General features: G+C 41.5%; 1 protein-coding gene across 1 annotated transcript in view; it reads right to left on the bottom strand.

Annotated features, from left to right (window-relative positions):
• The window catches only part of jak1 (Janus kinase 1), a 123,424-nt gene extending 99,086 nt beyond the window's left edge, over positions 1-24,338 (bottom strand). Inside the window, exon 1 of the mRNA XM_043699443.2 lies at positions 24,132-24,338. Coding sequence (XP_043555378.2) covers positions 24,132-24,186 — 55 coding nt within the window. The 5' untranslated portion in view covers positions 24,187-24,338. The remainder of the gene's footprint in view (positions 1-24,131) is intronic.
• Positions 24,339-25,682: the final 1,344 nt, after the last annotated feature.

Raw genomic sequence — 25,682 nt, 5'->3', positions numbered from 1 at the left:
ATTCTCCCACAAGGGGTAACAACTTTTCCATCTCTTACCTGGCAAGCCCCGTAAGAATCTTCTATGTTTCAATAATGTTGCCTCTCAATCTTCTAAACCCCAATGAGTACAGGGGCAACCTACTCATAAGATAGTACATACATGCTCAGGATCAACCTAGTGAACCTTCTCTGGGCTGCCTCCAACGCCAGCAAATCTTTCCTGAGATCAGGGGCCCAAATTCAGCTGTGGTTTGACTGTGCCTTGTATCATATTAGCAAGATTTCCCAATTTTTATGTTTCATTCCCTTTAAATGAAGGCCAGCATTCCAATTGCCTTCTTTATTACCCACTGAACTTGGATACTGGATTGAGATTTATGCATAAGATTCCCAAATCTCTCCATGCCTTAGGTTTCTGCAGTCTTTTTCCATTTAAATATTATTCAGCTCCTCTATTTTGCTTGCCAACATGCCTAACCTCACATTTTCCCACTTTGCATTCACGTTATACACACCTGCCAAGTTTTTGCCCACTCAATTACCCTGTCTACATCTCTTTTGTACCATGTGTCATCCTCACCATTTAATTACCTCCTTATTTTTGTACAATGAATAAACTAGGTTATAGTGCCTTCACTTTCTTCATCCAGGTAATTAATACACACTGTAAATAACTGTGGCCCCAGCACGGGATCCTGTGGTACTCCACTAGTTATAGGTTGTTATCCTGAAAATGCCACCCTTATCCAAACTTCTTGCCTTTTGTTACCTAGCCAATCTTCCAATCATGCAAATATACTACATCCAACACCATGGACACTCATGAAGCAGCCCAACATGTAAAACCTTATCAAATGTCTTCTGAATATCAAAATATTCTACATCCACTTCTTACCCTTTATCTTCTTGCTTGTTACTTACTCAAAGATTCTGATAAATTTGTCCAGCATGACCTCCCCTTCATGAAAGCCACACTGATTTTGCTTGATTATATTACATATTCCTAAATGCTCTGTTATTACATAAGATGAAAGTATGTTCTGATGTGATCCAGTGTATAAGCTATCAACTGAAGATAAGTGCAGTTATGACATTCTGCTTTATTGCATGGACTTGGATGGTATTAGTGTTTCCCTGCTTAGATACAACATTAATTTAAAAAGTCAAACAAATTGTTCCCATTTTTAAAAAAAGAACTCCATGAACCAATGCCTGCATCCCATGAAGGAATAAAAAGCTGTCTTCATTTGCACAAAGTTGAAATCTAATAAATTGCACTTTCCTCAGGAATTGTTTTAGTGCTACTGCAACTACAAATAGATACTTTCTTTTTGCAGATATAATATGCGGCCTCCAATAAAACTGAAATTAAGGCAACTGATTTATTCCCATTAAAAAATAAAGTTTTCACGCCTATTGCTGTCGATCTCGATGCTTCAAATGTATGCAAGTTTTCTTAAACCTAACCATGGCTTTTTCTAGGAATTTCCCCAGCTTCAGGTATTTCCCAGTGGATGAAATAAACATCTTGGTATGAGTGGGGAAATCAACAGACCATGTACCTCTTACACTGTGAAATCATTACCCTGCAAGTTGTCTCATTTGCATGATGATAAGGAAGCCTTTCAATGCTGTCTTGTTTCTGTCTTACCCTCTGAGGAAGCAAAGATTAAGGAACTCAACATGGTGTTGTCTATATATCCTTCAGAATAATGACAGCAAAATACTGGAAATCGGATACAAACAGAAATGCTGGAAAAACTCAACAGGTCTAACAGCATCATTGGAGAGAGAAACTGAGTTTGACGTGATTCTTCTTTAGAATTGCTTCAGCATACCCAATCAGCTTGCACTCCAGAAAAGATGCACACATGAAAAAATTTAGTGACTCTGTCCAACCCTTCATGGGTCCCTGCTGCATTCAACATTAATGCAAACATTGACAAGATAAACTTCTACTTTGTGTAGGACCTTTCTGATGAGGTCTTTTCAATGCAGTTCAAAGTCATTTCAGTCTTGTAGCTCTATTAACCTGTTGTGCAGAACTGCATAATGGTTGCAGCAAACATTTCTCCAAATATTGGAGACAAGTAAGTCCCAATGTGTGCCAGAGTTATGTTCCTCAAAAATCTCATAAATGGTAATTTTCACAAGTGACAAACATGGCGGGCTGCACATGCGCAGTGCGAGACACAGTGCATACGTTCCATTCCAAAATGTATACTTGCTTTTTCTTTTGTCTTTAAAAACTACAGACAAGTGAAGATTAGAGTTGCAGGGGCAGAAAATTAGGATTTGCACAGTAGGTTTTGCACAGATACACAAAATCACAAAAAACAGGTAGTTGGAGTAGACTGTACTGCAGACACTAGGATATGTCCAAACAACAAGTAGTGATTGCCCTAAGTTAACAATTTTCCTTCAGGAATGTGAATCAGAAGGAGTAGACCATTCAGCATCTTGACCTTGTAATAGGTGATATGATGATGGCTGACATTCTACCTTTATGTACTGAACTCACTTTCCTAGCCACTCCCATATCCCTTGATCCTATGAGTGATCAAAACATTATCAATCTCAGTCATGAATATAGTCAATGATGGAGCAGCCACAACCTTCTGGGTAGACAACTGCAAAAATTCACGTGCCCTCAGTGAAGGAATTTCTCCTCATCCCAGTTTTAAACTATCATTCTCTTATTTTGATATTGCTCTATACCTCACCGTGTTTACCCTGTGAAACCACTTCATAACCTTGAATGTTGCTCTTCTTCTAAACTTGGGGGGAGCACGGTGGCTCAGTGGTTAGCACTGCGGCCTCACAGCGCCAGGGACCCGGGTTCAATTCCAGCCTCAGGTGACTGTCTGTGTGGAGTTTGCACATTCTCCCCGTGTCTGCGTGGGTTTCCTCTGGGGGCTCAGGTTTCCTCCCACAATCCAAAGATGTGCAGGTTAGGTGAAGTGGCCATGCTAAATTGCCCATAGAGTTAGGTGCATTAGTCAGGGGTAAATATGGGGAATGGGTCTGGATGGGTTGCTCTTTGGAGGGTCGATGTGGACTAGTTGGGCAAAAGGGTCTGTTTCCACTCTGTAGGGAATCTAATTTAAAACTTAAAGGCCTAATTTACTAACAATTACTGTAAGACAACCCTCATTCTAGAAGTTAAACGACTGAATACTATGTCACCTCCTTGAACATCATTATGGACCAAACGCCATACATTTTTGGTGACAATGTCTTATTCTTGCTCTTCAATTCCATTGACAATTCCATGACCAGTATGCCATTTGCCTTGAGTGTGTGAAATCCAAGAATCTCTAGTTTAGAGAAAACACAACCTGACACAGAAGCCAATAGTTTCTTAACCCTCCATTGTTACAAATACTTGGTTCTGCTTCTGCTCACTTAACAGACCCCACTTGTGTTAATACCTGCAATATGTCTAATGAGAGGTCCAGGGTGGTGTGGATTATTTTTCAAGTGCATTGCATGGGATTAATACAAGCCCAAAAAAAAAAATTGAGCATTGCAAAATACTGCTTTTGATATCAATGTATATATTTCAGGATATATGCAACACTGACCAACTGCAGACAAAAAAAAGAGTGAGCACGAGTGTGTGGAAGAACACTTGACGGAGCTATTCAATTATATTTAAGAGGGACTTAATTAATAACAATAATCTGTATCTAAGTAGTTTCTCTAAATCAAATAAACATTCCAAGACACTTCACAGAAACACTAACAAGCATAATTCGACACCAAGCCTCAAAAGGAGATGAAGGAAAGTCTACAAAGGAATTTAGGTGGGCGTTCCAAAGTTTAGAGTCTGAGCAGTTGAAAACATGGCTGCCAATGGCATAGCAATTAAAATGGTTGTTAAGCTAGAACTAGAGGAATACATGGATCTTAGGAGGCTTGACAACTGGAGCAGATTGCAGAAATAGGGAGAGGCGCGACCTGAGAGTGGTTTGAAAATACAGATGAGAATTTTAAACTGAGACATTGCTTGATTGGGAACCAAACCTTGATCAGTGAGGGCGGGAAATGAGGTATAAGTGAGGAAACAGGTAGCAGAGCTTTGGATGACCTCAAGTTTGGAATGTGAGAAACTAAACAAGAGTTTGTGGGAATAATTAAGACGAGAGGTGACAAAAGCATAAATGAAGCCATCAGTGAGCTGTGGCGCAGGCAAAGTCAAGCTAACTTTCAGAGATGTCGGGATTACATGGATGTGTGGTTGGAATCTGACCAAATAGGACGCCACATTTGTGAAAAGGGAGAAAATTCTGAAACTTGGCACACTAAGATAAAATACTCAATTCATTTTCCCAGCTCTCTCTGCAGAATAAGCACATTTTATCCCCTCAACTCCAATCCCAGTAAGTGAACAACATGTAGTTCTGAGGTTTATCCCCAATCATCTTGGGGTAATTGTGGGATATTCCAGAGCATTGGTCAACTTTACAAACAACTTCTGGATACAGTACTGCAGGGCAGCCAATCACAACCAATGCTCCAAATTCACAATTTCACACCCGAAAGTCCCAAAATCATCCAGGAGAATTCAGTCACAGGGACAACCAATAAAAAGTTACCCCCATTAGTAAAATTGAAAGAAATGATGAGGAGAAGCTCGTCCAAACACAGGCTGGTTCTCTCTCACATTTCTGCTAAATTAGGTAATGATGAGAAAAAGTGAGCAAGGCTCCAGGGATGCTTTGTGCAAGGAGACTTGAGGGCAACCTCTGCTAATGCTGGCGTGAGGGGAGTCTTTTACTAGGGTCAAGCAGGTTCACTGTTGACAGTCTCTCTACTAGGTTCCAGGAGGAAGGGGGACAATTCAGGGGGAGCAGCAAGGCCCCTTGACGGAGGAATTTCCAAAGATAGGTGGTGGGAGGGTGGAATTACGAGGCTGCGAGCCAGGTAAGAGTGCCTGCAGCGGAAGAAGATAAAGGCTGCAAAGGAAAGAGGGAGGAGAAGAAGAAAGGTTCTGAGGAATTAGGGTGGGTGGGGTGAGGAGAAGAAAGGGGATGTAAGAAGTGGGAGGTGGGAAGAAGATAGGCTGGGAGGAACTGTAATAGAGAGAATGAAAAAAGAAAAAAATAAATTAAGCCTGCGAACAAAGAAATAATTCAATTATTCAGGAGTCAGGAAAATCTGAAACCAGTAAGATAATGAAGTCCTAACAAATTAATGAGGCTTCATATGTTCCAGAACTGTGGAATGGGGATTATGTAGGCTTGTGATTGTAATGAATACTGCCAATTATTAATTTTAACTTGGAGGATGAGAGGAGATGTAAAACAATGCTTAGTAACTGCCAGGTTAAAACCTTCCAGCCTTACGCACACGATGGAAACACATTAGTTATAATATCATCAGTCTGTGGAAGGTGTTTAGAACAATGGCTTTTTGTGTGTATGTGTCAGTTATTTAGCAAAAAAAAATACTTGTGCTCAGTAATGCCTGTGGTATTTTACCAATATAGGTATGGTGGTGTCCAGGAAGCTACTATTTTCCTCATGTGTTGAGGATTTAAGTTTAATCAAGTGTTACTAATTGTTGAGCATATTGATGAATTTTACTCATTCTGCTGCAAGACAGTCCAAGTACCCATTTGTCAATATAAATACAGAAACTATTCTTAGAACATGGCTACATCACTTACTCAAATATGAAATTGGGGACAACGAAAAAGGAATTAAAAGGAACCCCTGAAAACCAAGAGAGAGACCCAAAAATCAAAAGGTAACTCTCAAAAACGCACTTGATCAAAAATACTTTGACTCCTGCTTACAGCTCACACTTTAACCCAGGTTACAGTCTACAAGTCCATCTCATGTCACAGATCACATGATCCATCCTTCATGAAGTGCAATTACTTCTGACAATCTGTTACTAACAATAGAAGTTAATCAAAACAGCATTAACTAATTTTTCTTGGAGTTGTTTTTCCCCCATAAACCATCACTATGGTAATTATAAGTAGCGTGTAAACACTTCTTCCAGCTGCACAAACCATAATGGAGACCTTATAGAGGTTTACAAAATTATGAGGGGCATGGATAAGATAAATAAACAAAGTCGTTTCCCTGGGGATGGGGAGTCCAGAACTAGAGGGCATAGGTTTACGGTGAGAGGGGAAAGATATAATAGAGACCTAAGGGGCAACTTTTTCACACAGAGGGTAATAAGTGTATGGAATGAGCTGCCAGAGGATGTGGTGGAGGCTGGTACAATTGCAACATTTAAGAGGTATTTGGATGGGTATATGAATAGGAAGGGTTTGGAGGGATATGGGACGGGTGCTGGCAGGTGGGACTAGATTGGGTTGGGATATCTGGTCGGCGTGGACTGGTTGGACCGAAGGGCCTGTTTCCATGCTGTACATCTCTATGACTCTAAGTTATAGATTTCTATTGTCAATGGATATCCATCAGAAAAAATTGCAATTAAGCCAATATCTGTCTGATATTAATCCATTAAGCAATTTGAATTAATTCTACGATCAACAACACAAACTTCGTCAGCAGCTTTTTACCCTGGTGGTATGTACAGTTCAAGTTTTTCTTAGTCTCCAGGCAAATACAAAAGGATAAACTTATCATCATACAATGATGTATTTTTCACTTGGCAAGTGAAACTCAGTATTCATCTTAATCAAAATGCTGGTGAGAAACTTGCAATGCATAACTTTGAACCAAATCAATGTGGATTACGTTTGGAGAACAGTCTTAAATACTTGCTCTCCCACTCCAAACTTTTCTTACACAGTCCCAGGCTATGTTGCAATTTTGAGTAAAGATACTAAACTGCTCCCTACACTGTACAAAAACAAAACGATTTGCACTGATCTGTTGTAAAGCTCACAATACCTGTTTTTATTTCACCTCAGACTTGACACAAATCCCATTTTTACCAGGGTAATTCTCAAACAATTAAACTCACCATATCTTTTTGCTTGTTACTCATTTAGAAATATGCTCCAGATGAAGCTTCTCAGTTGATCAACATGCTTAGAAAATGAACTGGACATACAATGAAGGTCTCATGTTCCTCCATGGTCTGCCAATCATGGTGCAATTGTGCTTAGTACCTAACTGATAGACAGAACATTAACCAGAATGCTTGGTACTAGTGATTATGTGTAGATGAGAAAATGTTTGAACCCCAAATGAAGGCAGGATTGAGGTCACATATTTTGATTTCTGATGCTTCTTGAATAGCTTATCAATACTTATTGTTGAAACTTGTATATGAACACCACATAATATTAGAAAAACAAATCCTGCTCACAGAACCCAACCTTAGCAAAAGGTATCTTTGGGAGAAAAGTAGGAACTCAGCATTGAAAAAGAACGCACTTAAAATCAGTACAATGATCTTATGTTCAACAGTCTCAGACCTCAGGTATGAAGAAGGTATTTATCATTTCTTTAACATTGGCGAAAATATTCTACAAGGAAAATAGGCGAGATAAAAATATAAAAGGGAGGGAAAATGTAATAAGAAACATTGAACAGCAAAGAAAAACTAAAATATAAAACAATGCTTAAAAAGAATTAAAATAGGTTAAATGGAAAACATTTAAGAGTGCAGATTTTTAAAGGAAGGAACAAAAAAAAAGAAAACTTAAGCAACAGAAACAGGAAGGCTGAAGGAAGAGGAGAAAGAAAATAAGCAGGTAGCTAAAACTCCATTTACTTTTGGTAGCTCCAAAGTCCAGTTGAATCACTACTGACCAGTCTCATTTAGTTGAACTGAGCAACAATTGCTCTAGTTAGTGAGCATATGCTCCCAAGAGGAATATGCAAACTTGCATTACTGGCAGTTTACTTGCATTCTTAGTTCAGTGTCAAATTCAGAGTTTTATTTGATTGTTGGCATTATTTTTTTCAATAATGTTAATATAATTCCCATGGTTATTGCTGGCTCCTGGGGTCGATACACAGAGCAGACGAGGTGAGTAGCCATAGAGAATACATGGGAGTATGGGGGTGGCAAGGGAAAGCAGAAGAGGCAAGGAAATCATGAGAGTTCATGGGCAACATAAAGAACTTGAGAAGGTTGGCTGGGGTTAGGTTAGGGAGACATTGAAAAGTTAGTGGAAGCTGGCTACTATGTTGGAGAACCTTTCAGCAGGCTCACCTCTGCATCCATGCTACTCACAGCCTCTCTCACAGGATTCAGTGTAAACCCATGTGAAAACACATGAGAGAGAAAAAAAAATCACGTGGTCAGGTGTGTATTTCAGAAGGTGAAGTGCATACGTCGGGTTTCCCAGAGTTCACACAAAAGTCTGAAGATGTAGTAAAGCTAATTGTGATTAACTGACTGACTGATTAATTCTCCTGGTAGAGACAAAGGAGAATAGTCTGGTAGATATTGCTTGTTAATTCTTTCATTGTTAAACGGATGATTTGATTGTGGTTTATTAAAAAAAACACAGTTGGACTTGGTGTGTGAAAGGAACTGTAAGACTGCGTAGTTAATAAATTCTAGAGACAAAGCAAGTTATCTTGGTTTCCGTTTCTCCAAGTGGCTTGGATCCAAATTGTCACTCAGCATTATTGGCAGGAAATATCCTCCACAGATCCTATAGTGACTGTGCTGAAAACAGCACGGTAACTAATCAGGAGGTATTGGGACATTTTGAACAGTGCAAATCAACAAGATAAATTTTTATTGCAGAATATCCTATGGCATTCATAGAGGTTTATAATGAACACCAAGATAGCAAAACTTATTAGGATAATTTACAAACCGGTATATCACTAAGCAATGTTCAACAGCTGTCCTGAGTTAAGTGGAAATAGAAATAGAAATATATCCTCAACCTATTTCTAAGTATTCAAACCAGTTCTAAGAGTCACAATCATTAAATGATGTGTATTTAGCCATGTAGATTCCAGTCAGTTTTACTGTTTTACAAAGAACGAATCGCTGAGTAATAAGGAAATTGCTGAAATTGCAGTATATTTTGTATCATCAGCTTTTTGAATAATTTCCCATACTGCCACAACCCCCCAATGTCTAAGAATTGTCTAAAACTGTCTCACATCATTTCTGATAGAAATGGCCTTATGGACTTCTCGTCAGTGCTAAGAGACAATGAACCAGCAGGAGACGAAGCAAATGATTCAATATCTCTCAGCCAAAGTTGATACAAATCTTGATAAGAGGTTTTTATTTTAAATGAGAGAGACAGCATGCTGATTATAGATAATTGCTTGAGACACTATTTCATTAAGTTCTTGTTATTATGTCTGTTCTGAAAGTATCATGCAATCAAGCAAGTTCTCTAAGTGTTATATTCTCCTTAATGAGCAAAAATGGTGTTTTACTTCCCCAAATAAAGCTAATTTATTTGGTGGGCTCACAAATATTTTACCTTTTCTATTACCTGCAGAATGTGTAAACTTTGAGTAAGACAAATTCCTCCTTTGTCTTCACCCAAACCCCTCTGCAAGCTCTACCCTCAGTTTGGCATTGTCTTCAGTAGTAATTCCTTAAACAACAGTTAACTATATTCCTGAATAGATAATCATCTCTTTTGAGAAGTATTATTCAATACAGCTTTACCATACAAAGAAAAACAAAATTAATTTTACCTCAAATATTTATTGTATCGTTAAAATGTGATATCAGACTTATAATCCATGTAATATAACCTGCTTTGTTCATTTGATGTGGCGGTGCCGATGTTTGACTGGGATGAACAAGATCAGAAACTTGCAACACCAGGTTATGTCCAACAGGTTTATTTGAAATCAAAAGCTTTTGGAGCGCTGCATTCTGAAAACTTGTGATTTCAAATAAACCTTTTGGACTATAACCTAGTATCTTTTAACTTCTGGCTTTATGATTTTAAAAAAAGGCCTGGAAGATATCTGGGCATGTGTCCAGAAGACCAATGTAAGGAGTGCCCTTCAGTGAGGCATTAACCACAACACCTTTTATGGCATGTTGTTCTCCACTATCATTAAATTATTTACCCTCCGAATTATGAAACCATAACCTCAAAAAAAAAGAGATTTCGGCAGAACACATTCATGACAATATATAGGGGTCATTCCCACCCTGAACAACATTGTTACTTGAACACAGCTACTTATGTTGAACTTGTACTTGAGCTTGCACATTACCTGTGGTTCTGAATTAAGACCGTTTCACACAAAAAATGAACAAAACACTAAAGGTTTGTGTTTCATAACAAACAGCAAAGCTCAGACAGTTGTTCCAGTATGATTACAATGCTGCAAAACTCCTGTTCACAAAAAAGGTAGGGCAAATGCAATCTGACCAATTAACATGCTATCAATTCATCTCAATCAAAATGATGGAAGATGTCACTGACAGCACTATTAAGGCACACTTTTCAATCTGCTTGCCAACACTCATTTTAGATGCCACTTACCTCCAGATTTTTGTTTTTTGTTTTCCATAATATTATACTTTATTGAGTTTTCAACAAAATAAAAGATTTTGCAATCTCAAAGCACACTTACATCTCACAGGTCTGAGGTAATTTATTTTAAACCAGAAGCTATATCGTTACTTGCTCATGACAGCCATTTCAAGGCAACATTTGACTGGGGGTGGGCCCGGGGTGGGGGTACGAAGAGGTGGGTGGAAGGAGTGGTGCATTGATGTGGAGCAAAATTGAGGTAAATGAGAATCAAGGAGAAAGATTCTCCACTGATTGGAAACACACTTGGCACAAAGCTTGTAGGAGGCTAATTGTTCCAATGTCAGGACAAGGTTGAAGGCTTTCTTCAGAGAACTGCCCCAATTATGTTGAGCTGCTTCGATCAAGTTGTCTCTATGACAATGTTACAAATGGGCATTTTTGTTTTGGCTGCACAAGATTCAGTGTCACTTACAATTCTTCAGGTAAATAATCTGTGCCTTCATGCAAGGCCTTATTAAGGTGCAGGTTTGGACTGAGGGGTGGCAAGTAACACAGCAATGAAGAGGCAAGAATGATCTTTGAAAAGAGAGAATCTAACCATCTCCTGTCATGTTAACCAGCATTAACACTGCTGAATACCCCACCATCTGAATTGAGGGTTTCCATTAGTCAAAAACTGAACGAGAATGGCCAAAAAAAAAGGCTACAAGGCTGAGAAGTCTGATCAATAACTCATTTCATAGAAACACAGAAGATAGGGGGTGTAGGCAATTCGACTTATTGAACGTTGTGGGAGAAAATGTGCTTCCTTGTCCATCTCCAGCATGGACACAAAGGACATAAGGAACCATATCTGCCTAAGTCACAACAGAAACTACCCAGAGTGCCTCAGCCTTGACCAAACAGGCTAACTAAGTCACTAGGCAGCAAACAGGAGATGGCTCAAGCCATTTCCAGACTGGGGAGAAGACAGTCAAGGACCAATACGGAATCAAACTATTGACCCCGACGACACTCGGCGACTAGGGCAAGGACTGAATGATATCACAAGTGCAAAAAAGAGACAATGCAAGATAGCAGACGATGACACCTCCCTCCCCGATCATCTCAATGCCTTCTATGCTTGCTTTCAGCAGAATTTCAGCAGAGAGGTAACGACTATTCCGACAAGTCCTGACGAACCTATCCCAACAGTCACTGTATCAGAGGTTATATGTGTCTTCCTTCGTGTGAATCCAAGGAAAGTAATGGGACCAGACGGAGTACCAGGCCGTGCACTCAATGCATGCGCAGATCAACTGGCAGAGGTCTTCTTGGACATCTTCAACCTCTCCCTGCAGCAGGCCACTGTCCCTGCCTGTTTCAAAAGGGCCAACATCATCCCTGTGCCTAAGAAGGCTCATGCAGCATGTCTCAATGACTACCGCCCAGTGGCCCTAACCTCGATGGTCATGAAGTTTTTGAAAGGCTGGTCATGGCATTGATCAACTCCAGCCTCCCCACTACCCCTGACCCACTCCAATTTGCCTATCAGACCAACAGATCCACATCAGATGCCACATCACTTGCCTTTCACTCATCCCTAGAACATTTTGACACTAAGAACAGCTACATAAGAAGCCTACTCATTGACTACTGTTCAGCCTTCAACACTATTATCCCCTCGAGACTAATTATGAAACTTAGTGATCTCAGACTAAGCCCCCTCTCTGAAACTGGATCCTCGGTTTCCTGACCCACAGGGCACAATCAGTGAAGATTAGGGACAATATTTCATCCTCACTAACACTCAACATTGGAGCCCCCCAGGGGTGCGTACTCAGCCCCCTATGACTGTATACCCATGACTGCGTTACCAAATACCAGACTAATGCCATTTACAAGTTCGCTGATTACACCACCATAGTCGGTCGAATCTCAGATGGCAATGAAAAAGACTACAGAAAAGAGGTGAAAGACTGGAAAAATGGTGCACTGAGAACAACCTAGCTCATAATGCCAGCAAATCCTGACCACTCCAAGGAGCTTGACACTCTCCACTCTTTCCACCTCTATGTTAGTAATGTGTAAGGGGGCACGAGTAACATCCCGCTGAAAGTCAATAATGAGTTCCTTGGATTTAGAGTACAGAGTATTGTTCTATACTCTATACTCTCGCACACTCTTTACTACTGACATCAGACTCACTGGTGTACAACTCCCTGTTTTCTCTCTACCTCCCTTTTTAAATAGTGGGGTTACATTCACTATCCTCCAATCTGTATAAACTGCTCAACAGTCTAAAGAGTCTTGTCAGACGATAACCAACACATCCACTATTTCCAGGGCAATCCTTAACTTCTCTGATATGCAGATTAATTGGGCTCTGGGGATTTATCAGCCTTCAATCCGATCAATTTCTTCACTCTATTCCTCTACTAATACAGATTTGCTTCAGTCCTTCCCTCTCACTGAACCCTGCATTCTCCAGCATTTCTGGTATATTTCTGGGGTGGTACAGTGGTTAGCACTGTTTCCTCACAGCACTAGGGAGCTGGGTTCGATTCCACCTTTGGGCAACTGTGTGAAGTTTGCATGTTCTCCCTGTGCCTGTGTGAATTTTGTCCAGGTGCTCTGGCTTCCTTCCACAATCCAAAGAAGTGCAGGTTGGGTCAATTGGCCATGGGAAATACAGGGTTACAGGGATGGGGTAGGGGGTGGGTCTGGGTGGGCTGCTCTTTGGTGGGTCGATGTAAACTTGATGGGCTGAATGGCCTGCTTCCACACTGTAATGATTCTAGGATTCGAGTCCTCCTTTGTGAAGGTGGAAGTGAAGTATGAATATAGCTTGTCAACCATTTCTTTGCTCACCATTATAAATTCCCCTATTGCTGATTGTAAGAGACCTATGACCTACATTAGTTTTGACCAAGATTTTTCTCTTTACTTGACCATAGAAACATTTACAGTCCGTACTGCTCTCCACAAGCTTACTCCATAACCCTATTCCCTTTCTTAATTGATCCCTTGGTCTCCTTTGCCAACTTCTAAACTGTTCCCAATCCTCAGGTCTATTTTTTTTCTTACTGATTTGTATGCTTTTTTTTAAATTGCATCTAACAATAATATTAGCTTCCCTCACAAGTCATGGCTTGGCACTGATATTTTTGTTTATTGCTTTCAAGAATAAAAATACAATTTGTATTTCACCCATTTATTGTTCAATGTTCACCATTGCCGATCCACTGTCATTCTTTTCAGTATATTTCTCAATCCATCAAAACCAATGCATATCGTTGTGTCCTAACTCTGCAAAGCATGTCTATGATTAGATTAGATTAGATTACTTAGATTAGATTAGATTACTTACAGTGTGGAAACAGGCCCTTCGATCCAACAAGTCCACACCGACCCGCCGAAGCGTAACCCACCCATTCCCGTACATTTACCCCTTTACCTAACACTACAGGCAATTTAGCATGGCCAATTCACCTGACCTGCACATCTTTGGACTGTGGGAGGAAACCGGAGCACCCGGAGGAAACCCACGCAGACACGGGGAGAATGTGCAAACTCCACACAGACAGTCGCCTGAGTCGGGAATTGAACCCGGGTCTCTGGCGCTGTGAGGCAGCAGTGCTAACCACTGTGCCCCCGTGCCGCCGTCTGTCATCAAGTGTGAAGGAAGACTTTTCATTTGCCTGATGAGTGTGGCTCCAATGACATTCAATAAGCTCACTCCTATTCTGGACAAAAATAGCATTACCTATCACCTTAAATAATCTGGCCTCATCTACCACCTTAACCAATCAGTCGCTTCACCACCAGCACACAAAGGCAGCAGTGTGTACCAACCACAAGATACTCAGTTGTTGGCACAGTGGCAATACTCCAAGTGTTCAGTCACAAATTCAATATACTAAATGGACAAGTTTTCTTTTAGTCTAGCATTGGTTTGTTATGGAAGGAAATGGTTTAATTAGGAATTAGAAGTGTAAGATCATTCAGATCGAAACAGTTTCGGGATTCAGGATGAACTAATCAGGAGCTGATACCAACTGAGCTCTCTGGTGTTCCGCAGCTGATTTTGAGACAGAACCTTCTCAATCTCTTGTTCTGGCATGTGCAGAAGATCCCAAATGTGGTTATCCACAAACCTGAAACATTTAAGCTGATCCTAAACCCACTGGGCCAAATCTACAACTATCATTTAACCTTCTGTTATTATCACTGAACTAAACTGTTATAATTCCAGTTAAGAACAAGTAATGATGTTTGATCAGCCATCTCTCCATTCATAGAGTTATAGAGAAGTACAGCATGGAAACAGACCCTTCGGTCCAACCTATCCATGCCGACCAGATATCCCAACCCAAACTAGTCCCACCTGCCAGTACCCGGCCCATATCCCTCCAAACCCTTCCTATTCATATACCCATCCAAATGCCTCTTAAATGTTGCATTTGTACCAGCTTCCACCACATTCTCTGGCTGCTCATTCCATACACGTTCCACTCTCTGCATGAAAAAGTTGCCCCTTAGGTCTCTTTTATATCTTTCCCCTCTCACCCTAAACCTATGCCCTCTAGTTCTGGACTCTCCCACCCCAGGGAAAAGACTTTGTCTATTTACCCTATCCATACCCCTCAATTTTGTAAACCTCTATAAGGTCATCCCTCAGCCTCCCACGCTCCAGGGAAAACAGCCCCAGCCTGTTCAGCCTCTCCCTATAGCTCAAACCCTGGCAACACCCTTGTAAATCTTTTCTGAACCCTTTCACGTTTCACAACATCTTTCCGAGAGGAAGGAGACCAGAATTGCACAGCTGCAGCATGACCTCCCAACTCCTGGAATCAATACTCTGACCAATAAAGGAAAGCATACCAAATGCCTTCTTCACTATCCTATCTACCTGCGACTCCACTTTCAAACAGCTATGAATGTGCACTCCAAGGTCTCTTTGTTCAGCAACACTCCCTAGGACCTGACCATTAAGTGTATAAGTCTTGCTAAGATTTGCTTTGCCAAAATGCAGCACCTCGCATTTATATGAATTAAACTCCATCTGCCACTTCTCAGCCCATTGGCCCATCTGGTCCAGATTCAGGGAAGAACTAAGGTAAAGAAAATTACTGGTAGGATCCCAGGACTAAACTCCCAAAAAATCTAGACTATACAACCTTGAACGAAATAAAAATAATAATGAGTCATAGATACTGCGAGGAAAAGTGAGCAATTTAGATCATAAAATCCCCACAGTGTAGAAGCAGGCCCATTAAATCTATTCCACCCTTACTAACAGCATTCCACCAGACCCACCCTCCTACCCTATCCCTATAACCCTGCATTTCCCATGGCTAAGTCACCTGGCTTGCACAACTTTGGACTACGGGAGGAAACCAGAGCACCCAGAAGAGGCCCGCACAGACATGGGGAGAATGTCTGTGTAGAGTTTGCACAGTCACTAGGGGTGGAATCAAACCCGGGACCCTGATGCTGTGAGGCAGCAGAGCTAACCACTGTGCTGCCCATATATTAAGAGCTTGGATTTCAAACTTGCAGGATATCGGTATTGGTTACCTTTGTGGAGGATTTAAAAACAAGATCAGAGAGTCCTTCTGGATCTGTGACCATACCCAATTCATGCCAGACAGCAGGTGAATGCAAGCCCCATACTATTAATGGAAGGTGACTTTTATTGCACTTGATATATCTCAATATTTCCTTTCATTTTGGAAGGTGCACATAAAAAGTAAGAAACAACTTAAACCAAGGAGACTATTGAAAGAGATGGCTGCAGTTTTAACAATCATGTTTACTGGAACACATTGCAAGTTAAGTGCAAATGTTGCCTTGCAGAAAGCGTGAAACTGACAGGACAGAGTCGAAGGGTCATGAGCTCGGGGACAACTACTTGACAATAATGTTTTGATTGGCTCCTGAACTGGTGACCATGGCTTACGTGGGGCAAATGCAGTAGAGAACTACCTCGCCTGCAAAAAGAAAGCTACAAAAGTCTGTGTCTCTTTCTCCTTTGTGGAGTACCAGAAAGTCTCTAGTCTTAGTCAGCTGTCTTTGACTCAACTTTCTCTGCAAATCCCCTGTTGAAGAATTAATAAAATACTTCAGATAGATTGAAAAGGTCCAATTCTGAAAACATGACTAAAAGATTGAACACTGGTGTGAAAATAACCGATTTTCATTTTTTTCTTTTAAGTCTGGACAGTGGAGGGTGAAAGACGAAGCCTCCAGCAGCAGCAACACCAAGACGAGCCAGACACGGCTCCATCCCAGCCTGGGGTCTCCTGGCAAGCAAGGAGCAGGCCCCGGACTGAATTCTCCAGCCCAGACTCAAGGCTCCAGGTACAAGTCTAGGCTCGGGCACCTTAAGGAGAAATGGTGGTCTCCGAACAGCATGGCAGTCTCCTTGTGAGGCGATGTTTTCCCAGCATGGTCATCTTCTTCATCTTTGGCGTCCGATACTCAAGGGGCCCGGCTGTATCTTCAGGGTATTGCATGATTCCTTAATCAGCTTTCCCCAAATCCAGGAGACATGAACTGAACTGTGATGAACTTTGAATTCATTTAACTTGTTTTTATTATGTATGACATCTGTCACTGATATAGGCATATTGTGGGGGGGGGGGTGATTTATATTTTCATTGTATTTTTTACACATAGAATTACATGTGACAATAAATTTCCATTCTATTCTAACTTTGTGGCAAACAAAACCAACTAATCAACATCAGTGGTTCATAATGGCATTATCAAAATCTGTTTCAAGTTTTTTTCTTTTACCTTTTTCAACTTAAATATCCATGACTTTTCTGCCTTCATCTGTCTGTCTATGAAAAGGGGCAATTTAAGAAGGAGTAGAGTTTTAACTATAGAGTTATAAATTAGCAATTCATAATTCCTTTTTGCCTTTGGTTAATGGCTATTTGTTTGCAGTAAACAGTTATTTTATCATTAAGTATACAAATCTGGTGAGCGTTTTCTTTGAATCCAAGTTTGTCAGTCAGATAAACTGGAGAGAGTCTGTTTAGTTTGACAAAATTTCTTGTACATTTATAATGTCCACAGGAATAATTGAGCTTCATTTCCAGCACATGATCCTAATGGATCATGACAACAGGATTAAACATTGAAAGGCATTAGCTTGCTATTGGTTTTGAGTTTGAGGCACGGGTAGCATGGTGGCACAGTGTTAGCACTGCTGCCTCACAGTGCCACTGTCTGTGGCGACTGTCTGTGTGGAGTTTGCACATTCTCCCCCTGTCTGCGTGGGTTTCCCCCGGGTGCTCTGGTTTCCTCCCACAGTCCAAAAATGTGCAGGTTAGGTGAATTGGCCATGCTAAATTGTCTATAGTGTTAGGTGAAGGGGTAAATGTAAAGGAATGGGTCTGGGTGGGTCGCTCTTCGGAGGGTCAGTGTGGACTTGTTGGGCCGAAGGGCCTGTTTCCACACTGTAAGTAATCTATCCATCTATCTAAAATGCAAAGACTGTGAACTTCTATAGCAGTTTTGGAGAGCTGACTGGAGGTCGAAGCAAATATAGTTTGTCTCCTAGACAGTTCAGGGAAAGTTTAAGTAAATTGGTGTAAAGGTTTAGCTTGTGAAATACATAGATCAGGAACATTTACTTCAAAATCTGCAACTATCAAAAGATCAAGAAAGTCTAAGATTTCAGTTTTGTGAATATTCATGGCAGAATTCTTCACAGGATGGGGAAAAGCAATTAAGTCAAACTTAAAAATGTGATATAGAACATTTGAAATGCTAAATTGATATTGTTGGGGAATAAGTGATATTTGTTTGGCTCCTTGTTTTTAAAGATCTTGCAAACTCTGTTCTCTAGTTAGTTTGGTTTGTTTTATTTTATATTTTCCCTTTTATGCAATAAATGTCTTATGTCTTATTTCTTGTTTAAAAAAACTTTTAGCCTTATGCACCGATGTTCAGTGAAAGGCGAACACAAAATAAATGACATGATCTATCATGCTAGATTTCACACTCAAACCTAATCTGCCTAGCAATTATATTATCTAGAATCGCATTAGTATGCAGAATAAGATAATAATTCTAAACTATATATACAACACATACAACTGTTACACTAACATTCAGAATTAAAATGAGATGAATGAGTTAAAAGCCTAATGTCAGGAAGGGCATTGGGCTGCAAAACCAGCTGCCAGATCAAAGTTTGTTTTCACCATGTGACCCCATGTAACATTGGAAAATCTCAAAAATAAAATGTTTTGACAAAAGGTAGTTGAGCATCCCACAACCTACAACTTAAATGGCCAATGCAGTCAAGAGAGATCCCATCACTGTCAGTCACCCAAATATCAATTAAAACTCTCTCCTTTGCAAAGGAACTCCAATCCTTCACCTTCAAAGGTGAGACCTCAAATGTCCTTAAAGCCCCTCTGATTCTGTCAGCTTCAACATCTAATCAAGCTTTGCTCATTTAATCTCTTCTTCTGAGACCAAGACTCCTTCAAGATTTTTGAGACTGATTCCGAGTCTCCAGTTAATGCTACAATTTCAGCTTTTATCAAGCAGCTAGCTTCAACAAGCTGCCACTGAATTTCATTAAGCTTCAAGTTTTTTTTAGCTATATTAAATAGGAACTGCTTATGGGCTTCCTTAACCCCATTCACAGCTGAAAAGAATCCTTAGTAGTTTCAATGGTTTCTTTTTATCTCTAACCTTTCTCCAGAGCACAGAACCACCACTCTCTGGGGACATCTCCAAGTAATAATTGTCTGGAGTCTACCTGTGTTGTCTGGAGCTGCTACTTCTGACGCAGTATCTCTTGGATCCAATTTGTAATGAACTCATGCACCAGTAAACACTCAGTGAAAACAAGAGCACCCAAATATGAACAATCAACATATTGATACTATAGCCTGTTCTAGGCTGCACTTAACTGATCTCGAGGATTTACTGAATGCTTTTAACTAAATCAGCTCAAACTCTCTTTGGACTGCAATTATGCAAGTGTGTAATTCCTCATCAATGTCAAATTGGATTCACAAAATGCACAGGATGTCTTCAGATCCTCACAAGATCTGGATAGTTTATCAAGTGCTTATCTAATACTCTGAGGTCAAGAATGCTCCTCTGCCATTTAAAAGTTCAACTCAATAATGCACATGAATATAAAAGCTCACTGCCTGTTCTGAAAGGTTCCAAGGTTGACTGCCATGTTGTAGAAGTTTTGAAATCCAAACGGTATATCCTCTGGTGTAGTATAAGCAACACTTGTGTACTGCCACATTAAATCTATTGAAGTAACCTTTCGCAAAAAATAAATAATGCAGATGCACACTGCTATTTTAATATCATTATAATCTCTCCAAACCAAGAGAAGAGCACCAATACAAAATCAAAAAGGTTCCAGAAATAAATGAAATCACCATTAATTTTAATCCAAACTGTTGTGGTTCTGTTCGCCAAGCTGGAAATTTTTGTTGCAAATGTTTCGTCCCCTGTCTAGGTGACATCCTCAGTGCTTGGGAGCCTCCTGTGAAGCGCTTCTGTGGTGTTTCCTCCGGCATTTTATAGTGGCCTGTCCCTGCCGCTTCCAGTTGTCAGTTTCAGCTGTCCGCTGTAGTGGCCGGTATATTGGGTCCAGGTCAATGTGTTTGTTGATGGAGTTTGTGGATGAGTGCCATGCTTCTAGGAAGCCACTACAGCGGACAGCTGAAACTGACAACCGGAAGCGGCAGGGACCAGCTCTGCGAACAGAACCACAACAACGAGCACCTGAGCTACAAATCTTCACCCAAACTTTAATCCAAACTTTTAATTGCACAGAAACTTGAAGAAAATTCCTTACCATTTCTGGAAAATGAGACCTGAATACATAACCAAAATATTATAATTACGTGTAATGGTTGCTAACTTGCGTATATCTTACTTTTCTGTACTAAATGATAAAAAATTTTACCTTGCATTTAACCTTCTACCCAAGGTAATTGGTACCACTGCAGATCACTATCTCTGGCAGAAGAATGTCCTGCCGTTGCTATGCTGTGACATCCTTGACCTTGCATGAGGGAGACAACATGCCAACATAGAGCCATGTCTACAGGGACAGAAGGTGCTGTCTGTTCCTGTAACAAAATGACTCCTCTGTACCTAATGATCCGTCTTTCTAACTCCTCCCCACTGCACAGCCACAAAATGTGGCTCTAACTACACTCTAAGAAACCAGTACCCTAATCCAAAACAGAAAACCAATTTGCGTGCAGAACCCAAAGGGGCCCCTGCACTCACTGCCTGTTCTCTTTAACTGCCTGGTGGTTGCCCATTCCCTTTCTGGCTCCCAGCCATTTTGTTACATGCTATGCAAAAACTCATAGCCTTGTCGATTTGCCAGTGATTCCAGCTACCACTCAATCACTGACCCAGAGCTCAAACATCTGCGGCTGGGAGCATTTCCTGCACATATTGTTGTGCAGAATGCTAGTAGAGTTTGTGACTTCTCACATATTACAGGGCACACATTCCACTGCACAACACTGAGCTGCCATACTTTAAAACTACATCCCTTACGTTAACGTTACTCTTTTTCAATTATTAATGTTACTTTATTATGTTGGCCCTAACTTTCTCTTAGTCACGCCCTAGGATATAACATATTCACATGGATAAGCTTGTTTAGGTAATGGAAAACAAAAAAAAAACTATTTATGTCCTTTGGATATTAAACAGTGTCAACCAGAAAGTGCCACAGATATCCTTGCTAGGACCTTAATTAATAGAAATCACACAGGATCGGAAGGGTACTGTTGCTAAATTTGCTGATGACACAAAGATACTTAGAAAAGTAAGTCGTAAAAGAAGGCATGAGGAGATTATAAAGGGATACCAATTTGCCTGCAAAGTGGGCAAAAATGTGCTAAGTGGAGTAGAATGCAGGAACACGTGAAACTGTCTCTTTTGGCAGGAAGAACAAAAAAAGCATATTATCTAAATGATGAAAGATTGCAGAGCTCTGAGCTGCAGAGCGTTCTATGTCCTGGTGCAAGACTCTCAAAGGCTAGCATGCAGATACACCAAGCAGGAGAAAGTGAGGATGCAGGTGTTGGAGATCAGAGTCAAAAAGTGTGGCACTGAAAAGCACAGTCGATCAGGCAGCATCCAAGGAGGAGAGTTGAGGTTTTGAACATAAGCCCTTCATCAGGAATATCGTGGGAAGGGCCAAGGGGGCGCAGAGATAAATGATGGGGTGGGGCTTGGGGGAAGGTAGCTTGGTATGCGATATGTAGATGAATTGGGGGGGGGGGCTGATGGCGAGAGGTCAGAGCGGATAGGTGGGAAGGAAGATGGAGAGGTTGTGAGGACGTTGCCTATTGGAGGGTTGGATCTGGGATAAGGTGCGGTGGGGGGTGAGATGAGGAAACTGGTGAAATCGACATTGATTCTGTGTGGTTGAACGTTCTTCCTCCAGTCAGTCGGTGCTGTCCAGGATTTGACAGTGAACACTAGCAAGCGTTTGGCGGATTGGGAAGGGGAGTTGAAGTGGTCGGCCACAGAGCGATGGGGTTGTTTAGTGCGTGCACCCTGGAGATGTTCTCTGAACTGTTCTGCAAGTTGGCATCCTGTGTCCCCAGCATAGAGGACACCACATCGAGAATAACGGACACAGCAGATGAGGTGTTTGGATGTGCAGGAAAATCTCTGCCAGGTATGGAAGGATCCTTTGGGGCCTTGGATGGAGGTGAGGGGGGAGGTGTGGGCGCAGGTTTTACACCTCTTGTGGTGGCAGGGGAAGGTGCCAGGAGTGGAGGGTGGGCTGGTGGGGGCGTAGACATAACCAGGGAGTCGCAGAGGGAATGGTCTCTATCAAATGGAGTGGAGAGGGTGGTGGGGTCTGACTGTAGGTGACAGAAATGGCACCAAGCAATTAGGAAAGCTAATATAATGTTATTGCTTACTGAGAGAGAATTGATACTGAAATAGGGAGGTTATGCTTCATGGGCAGCACGGTGGCTCAGTGGTTCAGACTGCTGCCTCACAGTGCCAGGAACCCAGGTTCAATTCCAGCTTTGGGTGACTATCTTTGTGGAGTTTACACATTCTCCCTATGTGTGTGGGTTTCCTCTGGGTGCTCCGGTTTCCTTCCACAGTCCAAAGATGTGTAGGTAAGGCGAATTGGCCATGCTAAATTGCCCATAGTGCAAGGTGCATTAGTCAGAGCGAAATGGGTCTGGGTGAGTGTGGATTTTTGAGTCAAAGGGCCTGTAGGGAATCTAATCTTATACATGGTATTAGTAATAACTACAGTGCAAAGTACTGTGCACAGTATTGTCTCCACATTTTAGGAAGGATATGAATGCAGTTCAGAAATTCACTATATTAATACATGGAGTGGGCAGGTTGTCCTATGAGGAAAATGTTGAACAGGCCAAGCTTGTTCCCTCTAATGTGCACATACATGCAAGCACCGAGGAGCTGGACACACAGATCTGTGTGTCAACATCCATGTACAGAAAACAATGCCATGAAAAAAGGGAATGTGTCTTGAATGTGCTGGGGTGTAGCAGAGTAAAAGATGACTTAATTGAAACATACAAGATCCTGAGAGATTTTGAATGTGTGAACCTCTTGCAGGAGGATCTAGAATTAAGGCTGATCATTTAAAATCAAGGGGCCACCCATTTACGATAGAGGAAGATTGTTTTTCTCCGAGGGTTGTGAATCTTTGAAACTCTCTTTCTCAAAAGATGGTGGAAGCAATATCTGAACATATTTAAGATCTGCCATCCGTACTTGGTCTGGCCTACATCTGACTCCAAATTCAGCAGTGTGGCTAACTCTTAAACTGCTTTCTGGGCAAATAGGGATGGGCCTCGCCAGTAGCTCCCATGTTCGATGAATAGCTTGTTTTTAAAAAAAGATAGATTTAGATAAATCCTTGGGAAGCAAGAGGGTGAAAGGCTATTGGTAGGCCATGACCTTATTATGGGAGAGCAGACTCGAGGGGCAAATGGCCTATCCTAACTCAGTGCTGGTATTTTCCTGTTATGTGTTCTGATGTCAAATTTGGTTCGAATACGCCTGCATGAAGTCCCTTCCTTTGAGTCGTTTCACATTAAGGGCGTTAGAAACGCAGGTCAGTTTGTGCAGGTAAAATGGGTCAATTTTTTATTCGTCTGTATTTCCTCAATTTTTCACTTTTAAAAGGCATCTGCACACTTGGTTATTCGTCGGAATCAACAATAAACCACCCACTGTCCTATTAAACTCTTCCGCAGTCTGTCGAATTACACGAGCATCAACTTTTTAAACTCGAGAGTATAAAATGCCCTCTTCCTTATGTTCAGTGAAAGATGGCAAACAACACTTTTTTTCACACTCTCTCCGCACTCTCGAATCGAGAGACCTAGGGATCATGGTTTTATCAACCCCACACTGGAACCGAGATCCGACTAGGTTTCCAACCACTCCGCACATCATCGGCTTCGAGCGAAGCGAAGCTTGTGCTTAAAAGGAACAGGGGGAATTCCAGTAATTCCTCAAAGAGAGATGGCCAGGCAAACACTATTGTACTGGGGACTTTTCACTGTACTCGCTTTATTAACGTGCAAACGTAAGTAATCAATTACACTGCAAGAATTATATAAAATCCTGAAGGTTGTCCCGCACACAGGAATGTGATTTCTCGAAACAAATGTAGCAGGCGCGGACTGTAACAAGTTTCGCCGTCAGTGACAAACGCGCTCGCATACATTACTCACCACTTCCTTGTCGAGTGGCTGCTCGTCTAACCCCGTAATACTCCACGGTAAACATAAAATAAAACGCTTCAGATCCTTCTCTCGAGCAGAGAAAGGCCCCGCAAGGCCGTGGGAAGAGGACAGGCTTAACTTGGAGCCGGACTCTCTCGCTGATTCAGGGCGATGTGCTCTTCCTGGGCGAACGGTCCCACCAAGCGCCGTCTACTGGGCTCAGGAGCTCGGGGCTGGAGGGGGCGGGGCGGGGGCGTGGTCTGGGACTGGGGGCGTGGTCTGGGACTGGGGGGCGTGGTCTCGACCCGACTCTGCGTCACATCATCCGGAAGTACGCCGAGCAGGAGCGCCTGAACCCACTTCTCAGCCTTCGGGTACAGCCCTTCTTTCAGGAATGGTGGTGGGGACAGTCAGTCATTCCTGATGGAAGGGCTTTTCCATCAGGAATTTCCTGCTCCCCGGATGCTGCCTGACCTGCTGTCATGATTCGGAGACCTGCTGTGCTTTTCCAGCGTAACTCTAATCTTGACCCACCTCTCAGCACCAGCCTTGAGAAGTGCAGTCTGTTTTGTTGATGCATGTATTTCTGTTTGGTTTGCAATTTCGTGGCTAAAAAGAAATTGAAACAAGACTGATCCGAGGAACCAATAAAGACCCACTTTGGGATTTGCGCATCACGTTAGTAAGATCTCTGTTTTGTACGCACAGACTGATTCACATTGCTTGTCGTACCGTCTGGTGTGTTTTATTTTAAGTGATGGTCATGTTCTGTGCTTGAGATAACAAGCCAGATTTCAGTCCAAACAGCAGTAACTCGTACTTTGCCCGTTTTAGAGGGGATAAGAGCGCAGCAAGCAAGGCAGCATTAGGAGATGGAGAAGTCGATGTTTCGGATACAACTCTTCTTGAGGAATGGTAGTAGGGACAGGGGGAGCTGCAGTAGACAGGCGCAGCGTAGTTCAGAATCGGATCAATCCGAGCGGAAAATTTTCATTACCTTTCCCAAACTTTCGTTCAATCTTATCAAAGTTCTGGGGCACCATGAACATTCAACCTCTCTTTACATTCTCTAAAAAAAAATGTGTAGTTAATGCATGACGAAATAAGCCCAATGTGTGTTTACATATTGCAAAGACTAACGAAGTGAATTACATCAAAGTATTCCAGACTTCGATGAAACTGGCGGCTTTTGACCAGCAAACATTACAAACTCCAGCTTCTCTGCAAATAATTCCCATTCTGGACGATTTCCCACAGCGACAGAAAACGGTATAACTGATTTCTAACTATAATACCAGTGTTTTGGTTTGGCGTTTAGTTCAACGCATGAGAGACACAGCATGAGAAATTGGCAACGATTGTAGGAAGTTACTTGGTGTACGTTTTGGTGTACTATGGAGTTTAAACGTATTTAACAAACTTTATTTAAATTGCTGAAGTTCTATTTCTGTCACATTGTTTTCACAGCTTGATGTTAGAATTTTACGTATTTATATCCTAAATTATATCCGTGACATATAAAGGTGTGGTTCTACGAATTACGTACTGGGTGCTCGGTCG

The sequence above is a fragment of the Chiloscyllium plagiosum genome, unplaced genomic scaffold, assembly GCF_037043375.1.
Source record: "Chiloscyllium plagiosum isolate Xiang-an unplaced genomic scaffold, Cpla_swu_hap1 HiC_scaffold_9, whole genome shotgun sequence".
In the NCBI taxonomy this organism is placed as follows: Eukaryota; Metazoa; Chordata; class Chondrichthyes; order Orectolobiformes; family Hemiscylliidae; genus Chiloscyllium; species Chiloscyllium plagiosum.
The sequence above is the reverse complement of the archived record's forward strand: the minus strand, read 5'-3'. Positions and strand labels throughout refer to the sequence as shown.